Below are 22,649 nucleotides of genomic sequence, written 5' to 3' on the forward strand. Positions count from 1 at the left end.
TCTGTAAAACTGGAAGAATGAAGTCAACTTTAAAGAGTAGAAAAAGGTGGATTTCTGTGATCCAAGGAGGCTAGAAGAAGAGCAGTGATCAGAGGTTTAAATGGAATAAAGAAAATATGAATACTTATCAGATATCATATATGGATACAGGCACAGATAGACAGACGGGTATGTGTACATACATTTGTACATAGGTCTTTAAAAAGTATACATGCAAACATACTATATTACTTAACCATCATAATAACCCTGTAGGACAAGTATTACTGATCCAATTTTATTGATGTGGAAACTGACTCAATCATTAAGATTAAATAACTAGGTCAAGATTATATAGGACCACTGATTAAAATCCTTTAACTGCTGTCAGAATTCACCAGTGTAGTTTCAGATGTCCTGTTGTAATTTTCCATAATAACTCACACTTTTGTTTATATAACTTATTACAACGGTAGGTATGTAGTTTTGTATTAGTATTTGTCAAATGCCTATTTCTCCCAGTAGATAATGAATTCTAAAAAGCAATAAACCATGTACCTGGCACAGAGTAAAATGTCTCATAAATGAAAAAATAAAATATAGAGCTGTTTTTTTAAAAGCTACCAATTGGTATTAACTATTGAAGGAAATAATCTGGCAATAGTTACTCTGTTTTAAAATGTGCATACTCTTACTCAGTGATATTATTTATATCAATCTATATAATATAAATAGACAATAGAGTATGTATAGATATAGTTGTATTGATGTATATAAGGTTTTGTACTCGAGATTTCTAAGAATAAAAAATGAAAACAATCCAATTATTAACAAAGCAAAAATAAAATAAATTGTGTCTGAGAAAGAATGCATGATTAGTATAGATTTTTATATTTAAGTGTGTATAAAGATAGCAAGTAAAGTTGGGAAGGTTATATGAACATAAAATTTAGAGGTTATTTCTGGGAGATGGGAATGAAGGAGAAAAAGGAACGACCATATAAATAAAATTGGGTCAGTAATACCTGTCATACAGTGTTATGATGATGGTTAAGTACTATAATAGGTAGTATGTTCATACATACTTTTTAAAGACGTATGTACTAATGTATGTACACATATCCATCCATCTATATCTGTGCCTATCTACCCAGAAAAACAGCCTTTATCTACAGTAAACCCAGGAAGCCAGCATGCTGTAATCTAGACTTGTAGAAAGCCAGATTGCTATCTCTAGTGACAATCTAGGAAGCTAAACAGTAACTTCTCTAACGATTGATTAATAACTGACAGCTTCCCTAATTCTGTCACTGCTTCTAAGCAGGACCAACCAGAGAAAGCCAAGTATGAACTTCTAACCAATCACAAAGACGCCCTATTTCTAGTCAGCTGGTCTATGGCTTCTCCATGCCAGCAGCTTTCCATCAGGGCATACCCAAAGGCTTCCCTTTTCTTCCCTCTATAAACCTTTCATTCCTTTACCTGCTTTTAATTCTCTGCCAGGATGCGGTGATGACTGGCTGACTCCCTTGCTACAGCAAGAAGAATAAACAGCCTTTGTTTTTCTCATTCAGTTATTCTCTGTTTCTAGATGGTTCAACTTGTCTTCCATGGTAATAGAAGTTTAACTAGACGCGTGGTCGGCTGAATGAAGACTTTATTTTCCAGCCTGCCTTGAGCTGGATAGGTACATGAGACTACATTCTGGCCAAGGAATGAAGCTGAAAATGTTGTGTGGCAGGCAGCATTCAGGAATGTGCTTTAAGAGAAAGCCTGAATGTACGCTTTGTCCCTTCAAGCCTAGTGTGACTTAATAAGCTAGAAACAGGCTGGATTGCTAAAATAATTCTGATAGAGCAGAGCTACCATACTGGCCCAACTTTTACGTGACACAGAAGTAAGAACAATAACAATAATAAAGGCAGCAACAGCTATATTTACACAGCCTTACAATGTGTGAGGCATTCTTCTAAGTTCTTAATAAATATTAATTCAACCATTACAGCAATCCCGTGAAATAGGTTCTATTATTATTGTGTTTTTTAGAAAATGTGACACAGAGAAGTAACTGGCCCAAAGACAAAGTTTTCAAGCTACTGTTACTTATGGGTTTCTATTAATTGCAGCTGAACTTAAACCCAATTAATACGCCCTTAGAAAAGAAAGTTAAATAACTTGGGGCCGGGCGCGGTGGCTCAAGCCTGTAATCCCAGCACTTTGGGAGGCCGAGGCGGGTGGATCACAAGGTCAAGAGATCGAGACCATCCTGGTCAACATGGTGAAACCCCGTCTCTACTGAAAAATACAAAAAAGTAGCTGGGCATGGTGGCATAGGCCTGTAATCCAAGCTACTCGGGAGGCTGAGGCAGGAGAATTGCCTGAACCCAGGAGGCGGAGGTTGCGGTGAGCCGAGATCGCGCCATTGCACTCCAGCCTGGGTAACGAGAGCGAAACTCCGTCTCAAAAAAAAAAAAAAAAAAAGTTAAATAACTTCTCTGTGGCCAAGGTAGGGGTTGATATCCAAGGTCTGACTGCAAATCCCACTTTCTTTGACGGATCCCTCCCAGAAATAGGTCAGGCTGCTCTAGAATTGCTTTCTACCTCTTTTACTCATGTCCAGAGACACAGGATCAAGCAGGGTCTGCTCAGAGAATCAAACAGCAAAAATGTAACCTGACTTACAGAAGACAAGTATCTTGGCCTCTTTCCAAGTTGCTTTTAGGGTGTTCAGATTTTTAAGCTGACCAGTGTAAATATCACCAAGTAAACCAGTTTCAGAATTATGATCACTAACCATCTACTATTTATTACATATCTACCAGATAAGCCTTGCATTGAGGTCTTTAGTTTAAAACATCTAATATCCCTATGTATAGTTTAACAGACAATTCTATTAGGGAAAAAAAAAAAAAAAAAAAAAAATTAACATTTAAAAAAAACTTACCTTTATCATTCTGGATAGGTCGCCAGCATCTGCCAGTTCCAACACTATGTTTAGTTCATTATCTTCAATGAATGAGGCATAATATTTTATTACATTTGGATGGTTGAGTTGCTGAGAAAATAAAAAAGGCATCAGAAGTTTTTTTACTGTAAATTCCCAAGAATCACTTACAGTTTTGCAACTTAAGAACAAACTTAACTGCATTTTTTAAATTACAGAAATCTTAACATGACAGTATTTTGAAACAAATATGACAATTATTAAAAGTAAACCCCAGGTATAAATTAATTTTATCTTAATATTCTTTATTAGGAATAATGTATTTTAAACTTAAATATTAATTTAAAAGTACCACTATGCCCAATAAGCATATTAACAGATGCAAGAAGTAAATGACAGAATTAGGTCACCAACTGCTAAAAATTAGATCCTTCAAAACGAGAACTTTTATTTAGTAACACTCAATGATAAAGATCCCTTTTTACTCCTACTTTGAAGTTACGGCTGGTCCTAGAATAACTCCAGCTGGTGGACAAAACACAGTTGGTAACTACTATGCTGTATCTAACTATTGCTTTTATATCAAATAATATAAGTATACAAGACTTATTTATGTGAGCCAATTCATAAAATCGTCCCTAAGAAAGATTTTTCCCTGTATAAATATATGTATCAGTCCCTACTCATTTACAATCTTTTTGTTCAATCTTTTTTTTTTTTTTTTTTTTTTTTTTTTTGAGACAGAGTTTCGCTCTTGTTACCCAGGCTGGAGTGCAATGGCACGATCTCGGCTCACCGCAACCTCCGCCTCCTGGGTTCAGGCAATTCTCCTGCCTCAGCCTCCTGAGTAGCTGGGATTACAGGCACACGCCACCATGCCCAGCTAATTTTTTTTTTTTGTATTTTTAGTAGAGACGGGGTTTCACCATGTTGACCAGGATGGTCTCGATCTCTTGACCTCATGATCCACCCGCCTCGGCCTCCCAAAGTGCTGGGATTACAGGCTTGAGCCACCGCACACGGCCCTTGTTCAATCTTTAAACACATTAATACAAGATGAATTGTTCCTCGGAGAAATTACGTAGGAAGTATGGGTAACTTTCTCCTTTAAGTTTTCTCCGTAAATTTCCTAGGATGACATGCTATTTCTACAGAAAAGGTTTATATATATTTAAGCCAGCTATTTCATGTGCCAGGAAATAACTACAATTAACAAAGCAGTCAGAAAACAGAGTTTATTTTGACCTTACTCTTTTCCTTTCTGCATAAATCTGGCTCATCTTAGGCACTAACAGAAATGGACAGCATAAAAAACCAACCAAGTCTTAGCTAAAAGCTAAAAATACAACATAAGCCACAGCATTTCTCAAAAGAAACTTCACTAGCATAGAATCAGTGCAAAAATAACTGAAATCTCAGTCATATTCTTAGTGGATAAGAAACTAAAAAGCTAATTCCTGGCATACTCTTTATATGCTTTCTTTCTAAATCTGAAAAAGGTTTTGAAACATTAGAAGATGCATGTGAACCATTTGGATTAGTCCACATTCTCAATATAATACATGGGGAGATAATACTAATTTGTATTTATAACCTTTAGAATATGTCTTGTTGGGGTGATCAAGAAAAAAAATTCTTCAATGTTTTATGCCCATTTTATCTATTTCCTAGTTTGAAATGAGAAAAAAAAGCTGATCTTAACAAATGTTTTGATTACACTGTTTAACAATAAATCCAAAACATAATTACATTCTTCAATATACTGAGATTCAACCTTACATAACATTACCTGAAATCAATGTAGCGTAAGTCTTAAAAATCTTTTTGTGTTTAAGTGTGATGTTTTAGTAAATCACTTTTATCACCATGTCCAGTTATGTTCAAAATAGTCAACAGTTCATTATTTACCTTAAGAAGATCTATTTCTTTGATACAATCAGCACGTGCTTTGGCATCCATTAAATCAAATATCTAAAAATAGAACCCAGAATTATTTAATAAAATGATAACCTATGGTTCAAGCTATCATGTAAATTCATTTTTAATACTCTACATGTAATTATATGTACACTAAGGAATTTTCTTTCTGATTAGCTTTTAGTTATTATGGAGGTCTATAGGCATCTTATGTTACCAATGATGCTTACATTTTTGGCAGTCAATATTTAAAAATGGATAAAGAGAAGTTAGATAACCCTCAGTAGGTCTTAAGTTCCAATAAACAAAATTAAAGTTGTGATTATTAAGATGATAAAGTAATAGCTAATATATGTTGGGTGATTAATATATGCCAGATATACTGCACAACCTTATGAGGATAATAGCAGCATTCCCATTTTACAGGAGAAGCTTTAGAAAGTTAAGAGACTGACAAAAGGTCACACAGCTAATCAACAGAGCAGGCGGAATTCATTCTTATCCAACTAGAACCCAAGCACTGAACCATTAATCTGTTCCATCAGATCACTTCCACAAGGTCTGAAGTATGCATTCTTGACAAGGGTGGTATCATTCCAAGGGGGTGAAAAATGGTCCTTTGAGGAGAAGGATGACAAAATTTTACTCTATTAAGTATAAAGCAGAGACACACATACAGTACTGCAAATAAACAGATATACTGTATTTATGGTATTAAAATTTCGTGGGTGGAGGTAATTAGGAAAACATGTCTAAAAAGGCAGCTTGGCGGAAAGATAATGAAAATAAGTTTGAAAAATATTAACTACTGTTAAAGACATAAAAATAAATAATACAATCAAAAAGATATTTCATGTGTCTCTGAAAACACAAATCTCTCAATGTTCTAAGTGTGTGGAAAATAACATTTAAAAAACAATATCTTAGAGACTGCACACACACACACACACACACACACACACACACACACACACACAAAACTAAGTCAATACTGCAAGCTGATTAAAACCCTGGTTACATAATAAATTAAAAAATTAATGACATTTTTAGTTATCAGCTTGATCAAGTCTTCCCGATTCAGGCAGCCAACATTCCAGGAAAACAAGATACAATGTGAAAGGAGTGACAGAATCCAAGTCTTTTTAATTAGAGAAGTAGTTATTAGACACCTACCAGAGATGGTTGGCCTCTTTACATATGATGCTTTAAACTTCCTTGCATCTTCCTTTCTATTTTATCTTATAAAATAGATAGTAATGGTCCCAATGTCAAGATGAGGATTAAGGCTCAAAAAAATTAAATAATATGCTTATGATCATAAAACTAGTAAAGGACAGAATTAGGACTTGAAGCCACGTTGTTCTGGCTCCACAGTCAGCATTTTTGCAATTAGCCAGGCTGTTACGAAGTCTAATGCATACGCAACTATCTAATAAGTATTAAAATACATGTGTGTGCAAAGTGTAGTATTAAAAACCTACGGAAGGAATTCCTCTCATGTAGGGAGGGGGTAACATCAGAGGTGAACTTTGAAATAATTATAGGATTCTGCCAGCCAGAAACAAAAGATACCTAATGCATAAAAGTAAATAAAGATTAAGGGTATATAATTACAGCTTCTAAGAGGCAACTTTTTCTAGGTATCATTCTTAATATCCAAAGATACAGGAAGCTCTGATTTCTTCTAAATTAAAAAAAATGAAGATATTAGATAAGATTATAAAACAAAAACCATAAACTCACTGCCTTAAAGAATTTTAGCTGTGCTCAGTCCCTTCCATTTTGTGTGAAATACATGTGCTTTTTACATAGTGAAAATAACAGTATATAAAATTTTATATATGCTTTTTCACTAATATTATATCAAAATAGTTTCCTATTTTGGTTCTACTAATTCTAATGAAAACTTCAAACATCAAATTTACATTCTGCAACTTTTAATGTAAAATAGTTGAGCACTGCATATTGTTAAGATTTGAAAAAAATATAAAGCCTTACTTAGTTAATGGTTTACAAAAAGAGGCAGGCTAGGTTACATCAAAGTCTCTCCCACTTAACCAAGTAACAGAAGAACTGTGTATGCTGGTACATATATTAAATATACTAACTGCTCTTCTTCATTAGCCGTAATTCTAACCACGTCAGCCACAGTGAACTCAGGTTAACTACCATGATTTCAGAATGGAGTGCAATGCAACAACAGCAAGGAAAGGAAAGGGAGGGGAGGGAAGGACTATGAGTGGCAAATCACTGTCACACAGTTTGCATAAACTATCTAATGAGATGTTTTGGCACATATGAAACTGTTGTATACATCAAACTTTGACAAAATAGGCTAATAGGTTAGATATAAATGGACACCAATAGCACGGGTTAAAAAAAAAAAATCAGTATTAAAAAACAAACCATACGACTCCATTAATGGAAAGAAGAAAAAACCTTGCTGAAATTCTCTCGAAGAGCATCATACTTTTACTCTACACATAAATGATTAATATGAATAACGTGATCCTGAGTACTGACAAGCTGAAACTGTCAATGTCCACGCTTTCTACATATAAAAATCCATGCTGAATGCCATCTTACATCACATTTTATTACAGATACAAATAAGAAAACCATCCTGCAGTCCTTTAAGATGCTCCGTGTCAGATGCAGAATGCATACTGCAACATGGAAAATTAACATGCAGCTTGTAAGTGCTACTTGTACCAAGTGATGTAAGAACGTTAACGGGGGTGAGTATGGCTGGCTGGTGGCGCTCTCACTAACTGATAGATATAAGCAGGAATGCGTAATGCCCTCCGGAAAAAAAATATATATGTATAAAAGTATAAAAGTAAGTAAAACTGAAAGTTCTTGAGTTAAAGGAATAAGCTTTACATTTAGCAATTTCACATAGAAATGCCATTCATTCCCCAAAAGGGATTACTGTATCACATGTTAAACCATAAAACAAACACTAATGGAAATCGAAAAATTTGAACTTGATGTTATAGGTATGCAACACACACACACTGACTACTTGCACTATCAAATCAAAACGGCATGAGAAATAACTGACTTTTGACACATCACGAATGCTGATGCCATTGTCAGGAAATGCTAGTTACAAGGAATTTGAGATAACTCAAAGATATGCGGGAAAGCACAAAATTGTGTCCCAGATCTTGATGGAATTCCACGCATTTTGTTTGTTTGTTTTAGGAGACAGAGAAAAAATAATGCCCACACAGTACCAGTAATTAAAATGAAGAAACTCACAAACTTGGAGATATATATAATACATATATAAAACATATATATAAAAAATCTTTCAATAATCAATGTCTGTATGATGTGGAACAATGTTTTTAAAAAACAACAGAGGGTGAGTGAGATGAGAATGAATAGTATGTGTAAGAGTTTTAGGACACCATAACGAGATATAAAACATCAAGACAGGAACATGCTACGTAGAAAATCTTTAAGTCAAGTTATAAGAATTAATTTACAATTACAAACTGACTTTTTTTTTCTTTTTTTTGAATTGCACTTTAGGTTCTGGGGTACATGCATGGGTACACACATGGCAACGTGGCTTGCCGCCTTCCTCCCCTCCTCGCCTGTATCTGGTATTTTTCCCCATTGTATTCCTCCCAGCCCCACTGTCCCTCCCCTAGTCCCGCCCAACCGACTGCAGTGTGTGCTGCTCCCCTTCCTGTGTCCACGTGTTCTAATTGTTCAACACACACCTATCAGTGATACTATGCGGTGTTTGATTTTCTGGTCTTGTGTCAGTTTTCTGAGAATGATGGTTTCCAGATTCATCCATGTCCCTATGAAGGACACGAAATCATCGTTTTTTATGGCTGCATAGTATTCCATGGTGTATATGTGACACATTTTCTTTATCCAGTTTATTGTCGATGGTCATTTGGGTTGGTTCCAGGTCTTTGCTATTGTTAACAGTATGCAACTGACCGTTATTTTTAACTGAATTTTCAATAATATCAAAAGTCACTCCTCGAACACAGGGAGAAATAAGCATTGTTAGCACATCTAAAGCAAAACTAAATTCTGAGCCAAATACATTTACAAATACATTTAACTTGAAATTCAGAAGTACCTTATCTTTCTTTTTCTCTTAGCCAGCAAGTCAAGACAAAAAAGAAATACTGAATATTTAGATTAAGTCATTCCCAAACAAAGATTCAAAGCTGTCTGGTGATTTTATGAGCAAGAAAAAGCAGTATGTCTTGGGTGAAAATATGGACTTTGTAAGAATATCTTACACACGATGTGTACAAACAAGTCTTCAGGAGGCATCATTTTCATTCAGCTCTACCAAAGTTTCTTCAGGTTAAACTCATACTTGGTAAGAGCAAGAGATGAGCTGTGGTTAGGCAAATAATGACAGATAAATTCTTGGTATTCTCTGAATCCTTTTAAAGGTTTTCTTTTGCCATCTTAAAATTCTGCCAAAATTACTCATTGCTAATGAAACTGAAAAGGTTAACACTCGAGTTCCTTTTTAAGAACAGAATCCTTCAAGCAACTTAAGAGAAATGCCCTTAAAAAGACATATGTCAAATTGTTAGAAGACCATTTAAAATGCAGAAAAGTACTTAAATTTATATAGTAACCACGTCTGACAAACCCAGTATATCTCATTTTAAATAAATGTTACGTAGATGGAAATGTTAACCAAATACCTCCTGGCCCTCACCAACTTACAGAGCCTGAACAAATAACCAGCACCAAGTCCCTAAAATTAGCTCTGTCGTCCATGAGCCAGGTCTGCATTCCTTCTCCTTCTGATCTCACCCTGGATGTTATTCATACTGTTCTTGCCTCTCTGAACCCAGTAGTATAATGATGCTTCTGTCTCTGTATTCACGTTGTCCAGTCGCTGCACAGATATTCCTCAACCTTTGTTGGTAGGGAAGAGAAGAAGAAAGGGAGCCCTAAATCTCTCCTCCACTTAAGAAGTATTTTTGCTATCAGCCTGCAAATTTCTGGTTCTCTTCTCAGCTGACTGGTAGGCAAAGACTTTCCCATTCAGAGTCTATCTCTTTTATTTGAAGGGGAGAAGATGGGTAAGAGGGTTAGAAAATCTGTAGCAGAAGGGCAGTGGCCTCTCTATATAGAAATCACAATCACTGAACCAAGTAATCTCCAAGTAATTAAAGCCTCTACTACTAGCCCTTCCCTGTCTAAATCCAAAGGCATTCTAACCGGTGTCTCCACTGGTTTCTGCTGGGGTAGGGAAGAGAACAGAATTTAAGCAAGGTGAGTCCACGAAGAGCCAGAAACTTTGCACCTAGTTTTATAATGCAGTTTCTGTCAACCTCCTTGATCATCCTAAGGCATCAACATGTCTGAACTAGAAGTTAAAAGATCAGGGCTCAATTTCTTTCTTGCAAATTCCTTACGTCTCTGGCAAATGATGATATGAAGCTAGGTATCTGTCTGAATCACTAGAAAAAAACCTTTGTTTCCGAAGGGATGCCTTTTAACCCATAGGCCAGGATATACTAGTCTAACTTTCAGTCCATCAGTAAGCTCTGTTCAATCAATTTCCTTAAAATTAGAAAATTAGAAAAATTATTATAAATTAGTATTTTATTCTGATTTGTGAGAACTTGTAGCACAACACAACTTAGTCAGGGCTGGGGTTACAGATTAAAGAACCACTCTACAGAAGTACACTGGAAGCCATGAGTGAGAATATGGGTATAGGAGAAGCAAAAAAAAAAAAAAAAATCTTTATCTTAACTGTGAGAAATATGACCAAAGGAGTAGAAAAAGGAGGAACAATTGAGGGGAATTCAAAAAGGACATTTAGAGAGGTAGGAGAAGCAGGATGGTGCGGTGCGTCACAGAAGACAGGAGAGGAACGTTTTACGAGTGCTGTGGGTACTAAAGCAACAGATTCTATAGAGATATGAGTAGGAAAGCGAACTGATGAATAATGATTCTTATTCACTGTTAATATTGTTAAATAGCAGCAATATTTGACATTGTTATTGTTTACTGAATACAATAACATGTTCTACACAAATAATAGTGGTCTATGCAATCCTAAAAAAAAAAAATCAGACTTCATCACTCACTTGTATAAATCCCTTTAGGCCATTCGTACCTTTTTAACAACATATAACATGTAAATTACATATAAATCTCTCTCCAGAGCCTACAAACAAAACTCTTAAAAATCTGATTCCCATCTAGTTCTGTAACCCCATGCTACTTCTCTCTCTCACTCCATTCACTAAGATCACAAGGATTTGCTCTTAGTATACTTTAAATCAGTCCCATTGTTGAGAACCTTTCTATTTGCTTTTTTTTTTGGTCGCCAGGCTGGAGTGCAGTGGCTCGATCACGGCTCACTGCAGCCTCCGCCTCCCAGGTTCAAGCGATTCTCCGGCCTCAGCCTCCCAAGTAGCTGGGATTATAGGTATGCGTCACCGTGCCTGGCTAATTTTTGTCTTTTTAGTAGAGATGGGGTGTCACCATGTTGGCCAGGATAGTCTGGATCTCTTGACCTACTGACTTGCCCGCCTCAGCCTTCCAAAGTGCTGGGATTACAGGCGTGAGGTACCGCGCCTGGCTCTATAGCTAGAACCTTCCTATCACTACTCTTCAGGTAACTGACTCCTTATCCTCCACCTCAGCTTAAATTTCACATCCTCAGAGAGGCCTTTGCTACACACTCTAAAATGCTCTCCTCCAGTTTGTCTCTAACACCACGGTATGGTTTTTGCCTACAATTATTTGCTTGTCTATTTCCCCCACAAGCATGTTGGATTTAATTACTTTGTCCCTAGTGTCAAGTACAGCGTCTGCCATATAGTAGATCTTCAACAAACATTAAATGAACATAATAAAAATCTTCAACAGAGAATATAAACCAGGCATCCCCAAACTTTTTACACAGGGGGCCAGTTCACTGTCCCTCAGACCGTTGGAGGGCCGCCACATGCCGTGCTCCTCTCACTGACCACCAATGAAAGAGGTGCCCCTTCCTGAAGTGTGGCGGGGGGCCGGATAAATGGCCTCAGGGGGCCGCATGCGGCCCGCGGGCCGTAGTTTGGGGACACCTGACATAAACAGTCGCTTCAGTCATATTTATCCATGTAGCATGGCCACTAGAGGAGCTTATAATTACAAATTTTTTAAATAAACTTATACAGTCAAAATATGCTTTATCATACTAATAACCCTAAGGTACCAAAAGATGAAAAAGAAAAGAGACTCTGGAACATCAAAAAAGGACAAAGGACTAAATTACTTCAGTGATGTCCACTTTACTATTTAAACACTTTAACATTAGTAATCCATTTATGCCATAGAGGAGGATTCACTGTAACCCCAAAATGTTCAACATTCAACAAAATTGAAAATGTTCTGTTTCTTGTTGTTTAGAAATGCTTAAATAAGATGGCAAGTACAGTAATTAAAAATAAAAAGCTTTCATTTTTAAGATAAAAGCCTATTCCATCTTGACAAGTAAAAACTAACATTAATTTACTAAATTATCCTATAATTTTTTAAAATGTCATTTATGAATTGTTCTTACAAATGCTTAGTTTTCATTCATTCAAATAACAATTGGGAAACTGAAAGGGCGTGTATAGAGATTAAAGGATGGAAGTTCATAAAAGCTGTGAGATAAATTTATTAATCACACTGAACACTGAAAAAGAGACTGAACATAGAGCCACAGAGGTTATGAATATGTTAAAAGAACTCTAGCATTATGGAAGCACTATCATTGTCCATAATTTCTGATCATATATAATCCTAATTTCTAATTATATATCTAATTTAGATTATAATTAGAATTAGATAATCTAATCCCAATTTCTAATTCTATATCTAATTTAGATTCATGAAAATATGCAGAATCTAAAATCTAAAATTAACATGGGTAAAAAAGTAACTTATTAATACAAGTTAAAAAGTTATTTTCTTGAAAAACGCTTTAAAGCAACTAGCAAACATAAGTAAATAAAAGGAAAGCATTCAGCATCAAAGAATACTTTGGGGAAGACTTTTTGAGATCACCTGAATAGAAAGGTGAATCTGTACAATATTATCACTTTACGTTTATTTGTATAAATACATAAAGTATGTTTTTTAGCTTTTCTTCCTAAAAATATTCTGACAATGTCTCCCACACAGTAAAATAGTTAAGAGTTATAGTTAAATATATAGTAAATATAGTAAAATAATAATATATATAGTAAATATAGTAAAATAATAAATATAGTAAAATAGTTAATAGTTAATAGTTATCTGGAAACATAGTTAAGGGTAAACAAAGAGAAATTAAGCATCAATGAACAAAGGATCAAAATACCTCATGTATTATTTAAAAATGCGAGTAACAACTGTCTAAGTACTAAGAAATAGTGAGATCCAAAATTTACATTACTATAACACTATATCAGATTGATAAAATAAAAAACAACTTTAATCCTATAGCTCTAATCAATGAGCAAAATATAGTAAAATAGAAATTGCATATACCAAATCAAAGCAAGTTTTTGATAGTCTTCCAACACAAAGAACTTAATTTTTGAGACCCAGCTCACAAACTCTGTGAAGCCTCTTTCCTAAGCTCCTCCTCACATCTGTTCTCCTCAAGCCTGCTCCTATCATAGTGCCTATCTCATTATTTTAGAGGTGTCTGTGTTGTACCCTCACTAGAATCACATGAATCCCATTATCTTTATCCTAATCTTCCAAAACCCTTACACACTGACCAATAAACACTAGGTGATCAATAAATACTAGAGAAATGAATTCAATGATCATCAGGAATAGAAGCATTGAGGAAGGAGGCAAGAGAGAAAAGCAAAGTTGGTACAGAGAATTTCAAACTGTTCTGTTAGTTAAGGCACCATCTTATTTTTTTGCAAATGAACCATGATGGGATACAGGTAAATCTTCCAAAAGATGGATTGGTTAATGTTGCCGGGCGCGGTGGCTCAAGCCTGTAATCCCAGCACTTTGGGAGGCCGAGGCGGGTGGATCACGAGGTCGAGAGATCGAGACCATCCTGGTCAACATGGTGAAACCCCGTCTCTACTAAAAATACAAAAAACTAGCTGGGCGTGGTGGCGCGTGCCTGTAGTCCCAGCTACTCAGGAGGCTGAGGCAGGAGAATTGCCTGAACCCAGGAGGCGGAGGTTGCGGTGAGCCGAGATCGCGCCATTGCACTCCAGCCTGGGTAACAAGAGCGAAACTCTGTCTCAAAAAAAAAAAAAAAAAAAAAAAAAAGATTGGTTAATGTTGCCATATACTGTAGAGTCTCAGATCCCTTTATAATTGCCAGCAAGTAACATGCCTTTAGAACACACTCTTCTTTCCAATACAGGTAACAGGCAAACCTGTAGGAAAGTGGCCAGAGTTGAGCACATCCTTTGTTAAAGGCTCTGAATAAGTAAAGTAAATGGAGTGGCATAAAGTAGGGAAGGGCCCTGAAAACTAAGCTGAGAATTCTGGACAATATCTCATTAAAAATTTATAAGCAGAGAAATGAATAATAAAACTAATACTTTAGCTTATGAACTCAACCAAAGTATTCAAGAAGGAATCTAGTGGACCTGGGAATAGTAATACAGTTCTTGAGACAAGTAATATAGCCTTCAAATAACGAGTTGCATGAGGAAATTCAATATCTGATTCTTTAGAGTTTTTTTAAAGAGTCGGGTTAGCATTCTTCAAAAAGGAAAACCATTGGTCAGCAGTATTTTTAAATTTTTTATTTTAAGCTGCAGAGATTACTTTTTAAAAAGAAAGAACCTTGGGTTTCCCTGTTCAGTAGAAGTGTAATACGTCACAAGAATCAGTATGTCTAAAAGGCAAATATATTTCTCCTTACAAAGGTTTAAGGCACTGCTCCCCAATAAATAAGCTAAGAATAGCTTCACAGTTATCATTTCTCTCTTCTATGAAGCAATTAGGTTTAAATTAGAAGACGTCACAACATCAACACTAAAGCAAAAAGGAATGGGATAATCCAAAATAAACTTAAACTGCCTACTTTGAAGTTTATCACAGTGAAAAACAGAGGCATCTAGAGGGTAATATAAAATTGATACTGATTGGAAATAAAACCGTGCAAATTAACTCACATGTATTCAAACTTCCAATCAATACAGAGAAAAATGCAGGAAGAGCTCTTTTCTTCCTCCCTCCATCCCTTCCTCCATTCTTTCTTTCTGCCCTTCTTTCTTTCTATTTCTAATGACAAGGTTCCGCAAAGTAAAAAATAATCACTAGGGACAGAACTGAGCCCTCTTTTCCACACTCAGAATCAGAGAAGGAATCCAGGAATCCCCAGAGACCTCCAAATGTATCTCAATCCATCCATCCTCCCATCCTGATGACCTGGGGCAGACTGGCAGCTTTGTTCCCTCCAGTCTATTCTGTATGTTGAGCCTGTAATTTTGTTTTAAAAATAATGGATTTTGAAGAGTGTTACCCTACTTGAGAGTCCACACTGCATCCTCGATTGCCTACAGTTCAAATTCCTCTGCCTGGCTCCAGAGCTCACCACAATCTGGGCTCACATTTACAGCCTGGCTTAAGTTACAATTCCACCAATTCCAGCAGCTCAAACTGACATCTCCATTCTGTGAGCTCTTATTTAAATCAGGAACCCATGCCACAGGGTTTAACATTAAATTGTTCTAGATAGACTCTTTTTCCCCTGGAGGGCAAGAAGAACGCCACTAGTTTCTTTTTTATTTCCCTGGGTCCTCAGAGATCACAGTAGAAATTTAATACATTTTAAAAAATGAATCAAAGAGTTCTTTTATAAGGGAATAATCGTTCCAAAAGTAATCTCTTTCACGAACACTAATAACTACGTTCTATATTGTGTTGTCTTAAGTTTTGAATGGCATATTAAAACAGAGAAGACTGCAATTCTTATATGCTGCTGGTGAAAATGTACGCCGGTGCAACTTTGCAAAACAACTTGGCGTTAACTTGCAGTATGCATGCATCCCCTGTGGCTCATCATTTCTATTCTTAAGCACAAACAAGAGAGAAATTCTTGTATGTGTATACTAGGAAAGGCACAAGAATACCAGAGAAGCATCGTTTGTAATACAAATAACTGTAAACAACTTAAACATCAATCAACGAGAACAACTGAATATTATACAGTAGCAAAAATAAACTACAGCACATGTACCACTAACTAATTGCTCAAACATGATGGTATGTGAAAAAAGCAAGCTCTGAGTATGTGTGTGTGTGTCATGCTCATATAAAATATGCTTCATTTATGTAAAATTCAAAAAAATGCAAAATAATAGACTTTATTTTAGAAATTCATACCAATGTAGGAAAAACCATAAAGAAAAAAAAAGGAATGATAAACACTAAATTTAGGATATGATTATCTCTGAGGGAAAGGAGTGGCAGCCACATGTTGAAATATTTTTAATGTTTACTTCTTAAGCTGGCTCATGGATATGGAGGTATCTCTATTATTGTTTCTATCTAACATATATACCAGATAAAACCTTTTATAAATTGTCAATATTTTATTTTTAAATGTAAATTAAACTGTTCATCTCTATACTGGCTGTCACAAGTATACCAATCAGCTTAAGAAGTTTAAAAAAATACAAAAAAATTTAGATTTCACAGGTCTCTGCAGAGAAAAGATACCAGAGCTGCAAAGCAGGATGGGCTACAGCAGGCGTGAAGAATCACTATTACCTTAATTGAAAGAGGGAAGTGAAAGTATATGATTTACTGTGTGATTTATTGTTTGATGTCATACACACTGGAAGGCAGAAAGACAAGTACTTTCTAGGCCAGAGGATCTCATTAGGTCAGTGAAACATTCAGGGCCCTGGCAAGTGAGCATTCCAGCGCAGCTCAGTGGGACTGCAACTCCAGGGTTAGGGCAGGACTTGGAAAGAGGAGCTGGAGCAAGATAAATGAATTCGAGAAGACAGAAAAGGATCTGGATTAGGGAGCAAAGCTGATTGCAGCATGACACAAACACAATAAGGGATTTTAAAGTTGGGTATCAATGTTCTAATTTTATCCGCCTCATTTTTTTTATTTCTAAGTAACTGAAGTTCACATCATTTTCCTTTCATTTTCTGCCGGTATGGTTAAACTGCCATTTACTAACTTCGGGCAGTACATTTTGTGATTAGTTTCTGAGTGCAATGCCTGTAGCTGTAGAACTTCAGTGAGCATTCAACATCTAGCTAAATGTCCAGGTAGAAGTAATGGTAATAACTCAAATCTGCCTCTTAAAATACAGAGTTGTGAAAGCTTTTCCAGGTTCAATACCAGCTAAATTTTTAAAGGCTAGAAATCGTGTTAAATCTAAAATTTCCACTCCATACTACACTCGATTCTAGCTTTTAAAATACAACACGCATTCTTTCTCAGCATTCTCAACTTCAGGCTATCCATACCCACTCATTCAGGATAAACTTTTCTCATCCATCATTCACATAGCATAATTTTACACTGATTTATATAATTAAAAACATCTTACCTGCACTTTTTTTAAAGCTACTGGTACTCCATCCAAGAGACAGGCTGCTCTATAAACTTCACTAAATTGTCCGCGACCAATTTTCTTTTCTATTCGAAAGTTGGCTAATGTGTTATAGCCCATATCCGGTCGTAAGGCCTTCTGTAATTTAAAAATGTCAGAAAAATTTTCAATCACACAGTATACACACAATACACACAATCACTGATCATTTTCATATATGTGGCTGACACCTAGGGTAAGTGTGTAGACTATCCATTCACTCAACAACAAATATTTATTGAACTCATGCCAGGCACCGTTCTACACACTGAGGATACAGCAGCGGACTGGAGAGATAATACTCCCTGCACCTGAGGAACCGACATCCTAGTGAGGGGAATATACAGACAGGGAATGAAGAGTTCGAAATTTTAGATAGGAACTCCTTGTACCTTGTCTTTAGTTCACAGAATATAAACTTGTCTCACCCAATCTAGTATTTCTGTGATATTTCTTTTCTCTCGCAAAGAATCTTTGAGTTGAAATGGACCTTACAAAAATATATAATCGTTTTTAGTCCAAACTGTCAATTATTGCATGAAACACTTCTAAACTTCCTGACTTTCACAAAGAATACGTCCAGTGACAGGGAGTTTGTTACCAAATCATTACATTTTAAACAATATTTTTTGTTGTTGTGTTTTTACCATGGAAAAGATACTTCTTTTTTTAACTAACATTTTTTTATATTTACCACGTGCCAGGCACTGTGCTGGCTACTAGGGAAACAGAGATGAATCAGATATGCTTTCTGCTCCCAAACAGCTTACCCAAATACATGGAAGAGGCTCTTCACTGTGCTATGAGAGAAATAATTACAGGCAGGGGCACAGCAGCCATCCCTATTTTTGAGACAAAACTCAGGTTATAAACATTACCGACTGCTCTAGGTCTTTTGTTCGCTTTTTTGTTCACGGGCTCATTCATTCATTTAATCTGCAGTTATGAGGTAAACACTAACTGAACATCTACTACAGTCAGACACTGTCTATTGCTAAAGTTGGAATACGACCTTTTGGGTTCCTGATAGCATTCACTTTAGCATTTCTAACTATATAAAATATAACAGAAGAGCCTATTTTCACTATCACATGCCCTTATGTCTTCTCTTTTTTTAGCTAGACATGCCTGAGCCTTTTGAAGATTCCTGGAGTACTGATACTCTCCCATGCCTTTTACCACCCTCCGTACACCGCTGTCCTCTCCGTACTCTCCAAGCCACCATGACATTCCTGTGGGGCCAGACTAGCACACTGCACCCTCTAATAAGACTGAATATCCAAGACCTAGTAATGCAAAGGTAACACTGGCTCATGAACACATGACACTCAGCGTTAACTCTTAGGCCTGCAAATAAACCTTTGTTAAGGCTGATGACCCCATATCCTGGACTTATTATGGCAGAAGGCTACTTTGATATATGGGCAACACTTTGCATTAACCCACTAGTACATGTTACTTTTAATTTCACTGTATTTATCATGCTAACAAAAACTGTAAAATTCTGTCAAAGAGTCATTGTCATTCAAACCCAATGTTTTCTCTAAAAAAAAAAGGAGCAATAATTGGTTATTGTACATTGCTTTCTTATTCTAGAAGTCCAAAATACTGTTCAGAAAAATATCATGCTCCCTTTAAAATACAAGAAATTTCTTAAATTCATTTCATAAATAAAGGACCATAAGCTAACTGTTATAACTACTACAACAAAAATAGAAGGTCCCATTTTCATCCCCACAACTTAATGGGGACTGTATATCAGCACTTTAAGTGCCACCAAATTCAAATCTCTCACCAATCCAATAATGTAGATGTCATCAAACCATGTGAATGTCCAGTTGATTCCCAAGTATAGCCTATGCCACATTGCCATGTTATTAGGCAAAGTCATCTTTAATATGACCCAACATGATAGGACCCTACATCATGATCCACAGATATTTTCAATGGCAAGTCTTTTGACTAAAAAAAAAAAAAAAAAAATTAAAAATAAAGACAAAAACAGAACAAGTTAAAAATGAAGACGAAAAAGCATACCATAATAAGATAGAACCAAAATAAAATTATCAAACAAAGGGGAGATAACTTGCCACGATGTTCATTTGTAAATGCATTTCTTTTCATAGCCACTGAATTTATAATAGTCACTGTGACAAAATGATAGATATGTAACAAAAAAACTCATGAAGTACCACTCCTCAGATATACTTAATAGATATTTGCCATTATTTTTACATTTTTAACTTTACATAAAGGTTTCATTTAAAAAGGAAACATGTTTTAAATTGCCTATGATTTCCTAAGAATTGTTTACATTGACGCACTAGAATAGTCAGTGTCATCTAATAAGGATAAATCCTCCCACAAACAGACCATTCTTTCACTTAATGAAGATTTGTCAATCTCAACAGCAAAATACAGCTTCACCATTAGAAACACTATCAAACAATTCAGATACTTTAAATTTGACTGGGAATTCCATCTTCTGTCTGCACAATAACTTGACAAATATTAGCGTCAACTGCTAAGGCAGAGTGACAACCGCATGCTGAGAGCAAAGTCTCACTAATGTGTTTTGGCATGCAGGTTTGTAATCACACATTTACATATGCAATGACCTACATTTGCATGTCAGATCACACACTGTCTTGGTTTATTAAAACTGGGCACCTCCCTGTGCTTGGCCGCCAGAGTGGCGAAAGAAGGCCAGAGGGCCGTGTTTTCTGGCAGTTGAGGGATGAACTGCCACCAAGGATTAGGTTGATATGGCCTGAGCATTAGACACTTCATTAGACGTAATCTGTTTAACAGTGGGCAGTGTATGTAAACTTCACAGCCCATTTGCGGCACCTTTTTCCCCCCATGGCCTTTCTTCAAAGGGCAGTGTGGGTGAGTGACAGCTTGTCTCATCTGCTCCCATGTCCTGTCACCCAGTGTAGATGTGGAGAACTGACATGAGAAGGGGCATAGCTGCACATCTCCAACTACCCTTGGGTCTCTTTGCCACACTGCAATTTGTATAAAAATAAGCTTGTGTAGGATGAGGTCTCCTTTAGGAGATCATCAGGCAGGTTATATATATATATATATAATGTGTGTGTGTGTACATACACACACACACACACACACACACACACACACACTTCGGTAACAATTATGTTATATTGTTTTCAGTGCTATAGTTCATTTTGATGAGCTACATCCCACTGTAGGTAGCATTATATTAGGTGCTTTATCATATTAGGATATGATCAATTGAGTTCCCACTCAAATAAAGAACTATTTTTAGGAAACAGCTACATTCTCTTTGTTGAATGATGTTGTATGTCCTGTATGTTTTAAGTTACTAGGAATAAAATAACTCAGCAAACTACTGAGATTCAAATCAGTATGAAATATGAACCAAATAAAATGACCTAAACTGACTTTTTGCTGTTCTCAATTTGGAATGTAAACTGAGTCTCAGTCTCTCGAAGTTCCTTACTGACGCAGGTATTTTTTGCTCTAAGCTGCATAAAATGGCTTTTGGATTTGAGATGAGTCACTTAGAGGGCCTTCAACTCTTACGGAAGTAAAAACCCATTTTGTTTCTTCCACTATAAAATGAGGATAATGACGCCTTATCTATGACAGCAGGCTTTTAAAGTCACTTTTGCACCTCGCTACGGCCATCTCCACCAGCTGCACCATCTTTCCCAAGTGTGCTGTGAGCCTTGGCCTCGTGCCCACGGCACTGCCCTTGCTTGCTCCCATGCCTTCCGAGTAACTGCCTTTCATACCCAGCAAACCAAAACTCATCTCTGAGATCTAGTTCCGTGTGAGCTCTTCTAAGGAATCATCTTCAGCTCACTCAGGCAACTTTGTTAGCTTCTACCTCTGTTTCTGCAGCAATTCCCAGTAGTCATTCAACTCTATAAAGAGGCATACAAACTCAGGCACCATGTTAGGTATTGTATTCACACTGGTTTCTAATTATTTGTTTATACAGCTGACTCTTGAACAATGCAAGTTTGAACTGTGCAGATCCACTTACATCTAGATTTTCTTCTACTTCTCCCTTCCCTGAGATGGCAGGAGAGCCCTTCTCTTTCTCCTCTTCCTCTGCCTTCCCAATGCGAAGACAATGAGGATAAAGATGAAGATCTACTTCCTACTTAATGAATATTAAATATAGTTTCTCTTCCTTATGATTTTTGTATTAATATTGCCCTTTCTGTGGTTTATTTTACTGTAAGAATACATAATACACAAAACATACAAAGCATGTGTTAATTGACTGTTCCTTTTATCAGTAAGGCAGAGTTCTAGTCATCAGTAGGCTATTAGCAGTTAAGTTTTTAGGGGTTGAAAGTTATATATGGGTTTTCAGCTGCACAAACTAACCCTCTTGTTGTTCCAGGGTCAACTATGTATTTACATTTCTCTCTCCAGACACTGAGTTTCTCAAGGTAGACACCAAGGTGGTGGTTTTTTTTTTTTTTTTTTTTTTTTTTTTTGCTTTTTATCGAAGTGCCATGAAGTAAAGAATAAATATTAACTCGATGAATATATTTGAAGGAACTAAATGAATCTAAAAGGCCCAAAATACATAGGGCATGACTATAATTACCTACAAGCTCTAAGTAGAATCTAGCAGAGGAGTAGACTGTAGCAGAAAGGACACCAGACCTACCGAAGCGAGGCAACTGCCCTTCCTCCAACAGCATTCCATCAGGTGAATTCAGGCAATGCCCTTTCATCTCCACTATTAAGAATTTAGTTACAAATCATGGTCCCTGCTAAAGTGATAGGGGAATCATTGAACACCACTGCTTCAAATCCATATTGCTCCAAAGCTTGACCAGGCATGGTTTTACAAAAAAATCTTTTATGCTTCCAGAGTCCAGCAGAAAAGGCACAGGTTCTCAAGTTAATCAGCAAGGCCTAGGCTCAAATCCTAGTTCCGATGTTCAATATCTGAGCTGGGCGAGCTATAAAAGCCTGTTTTCTATTTCTGTAAAATAAGGGTACATCAACCTTAAAGAACTGTGTCTGAGTCAGATAACGCATACAAAGCATGCAGAACATAGCCAAGCACACACAGTGCTCAATAGCACTGAAGACGCCTCCTCTACACACACACAGCAGGAGCACCCCAGCACCTCACTCTCCTATCCGGGCTCTTCTGTTTGTAGATGTTACTTTACATACTCTAGTTTTCGGGACTCAAATTCTTCTTTAGTCCCTACCTCAACTTTCTTTTCT

The 22,649-nt window shown here is 36.4% G+C and overlaps 1 protein-coding gene across 3 annotated transcripts in view; it reads right to left on the reverse strand.

The window, feature by feature from the left end:
• NEK7 (NIMA related kinase 7) overlaps nucleotides 1-22,649 on the reverse strand; it is a 177,854-nt gene that overhangs the window by 51,750 nt on the left and 103,455 nt on the right. For 2 of the 3 annotated variants that reach the window (XM_074385080.1, XM_039466547.2), the window contains exons 3-5: nucleotides 17,364-17,504; nucleotides 4,832-4,894; nucleotides 2,924-3,034 (exon numbers count right to left, since the gene is read on the reverse strand). In XM_074385080.1, coding sequence (XP_074241181.1) covers nucleotides 2,924-3,034; nucleotides 4,832-4,894; nucleotides 17,364-17,504 — 315 coding nt within the window. The remainder of the gene's footprint in view (nucleotides 1-2,923; nucleotides 3,035-4,831; nucleotides 4,895-17,363; nucleotides 17,505-22,649) is intronic. The other variant, XM_074385081.1, reaches the window with a different exon arrangement.

Source organism: Saimiri boliviensis, chromosome 14 (genome assembly GCF_048565385.1).
Source record: "Saimiri boliviensis isolate mSaiBol1 chromosome 14, mSaiBol1.pri, whole genome shotgun sequence".
Taxonomy (NCBI): Eukaryota; Metazoa; Chordata; class Mammalia; order Primates; family Cebidae; genus Saimiri; species Saimiri boliviensis.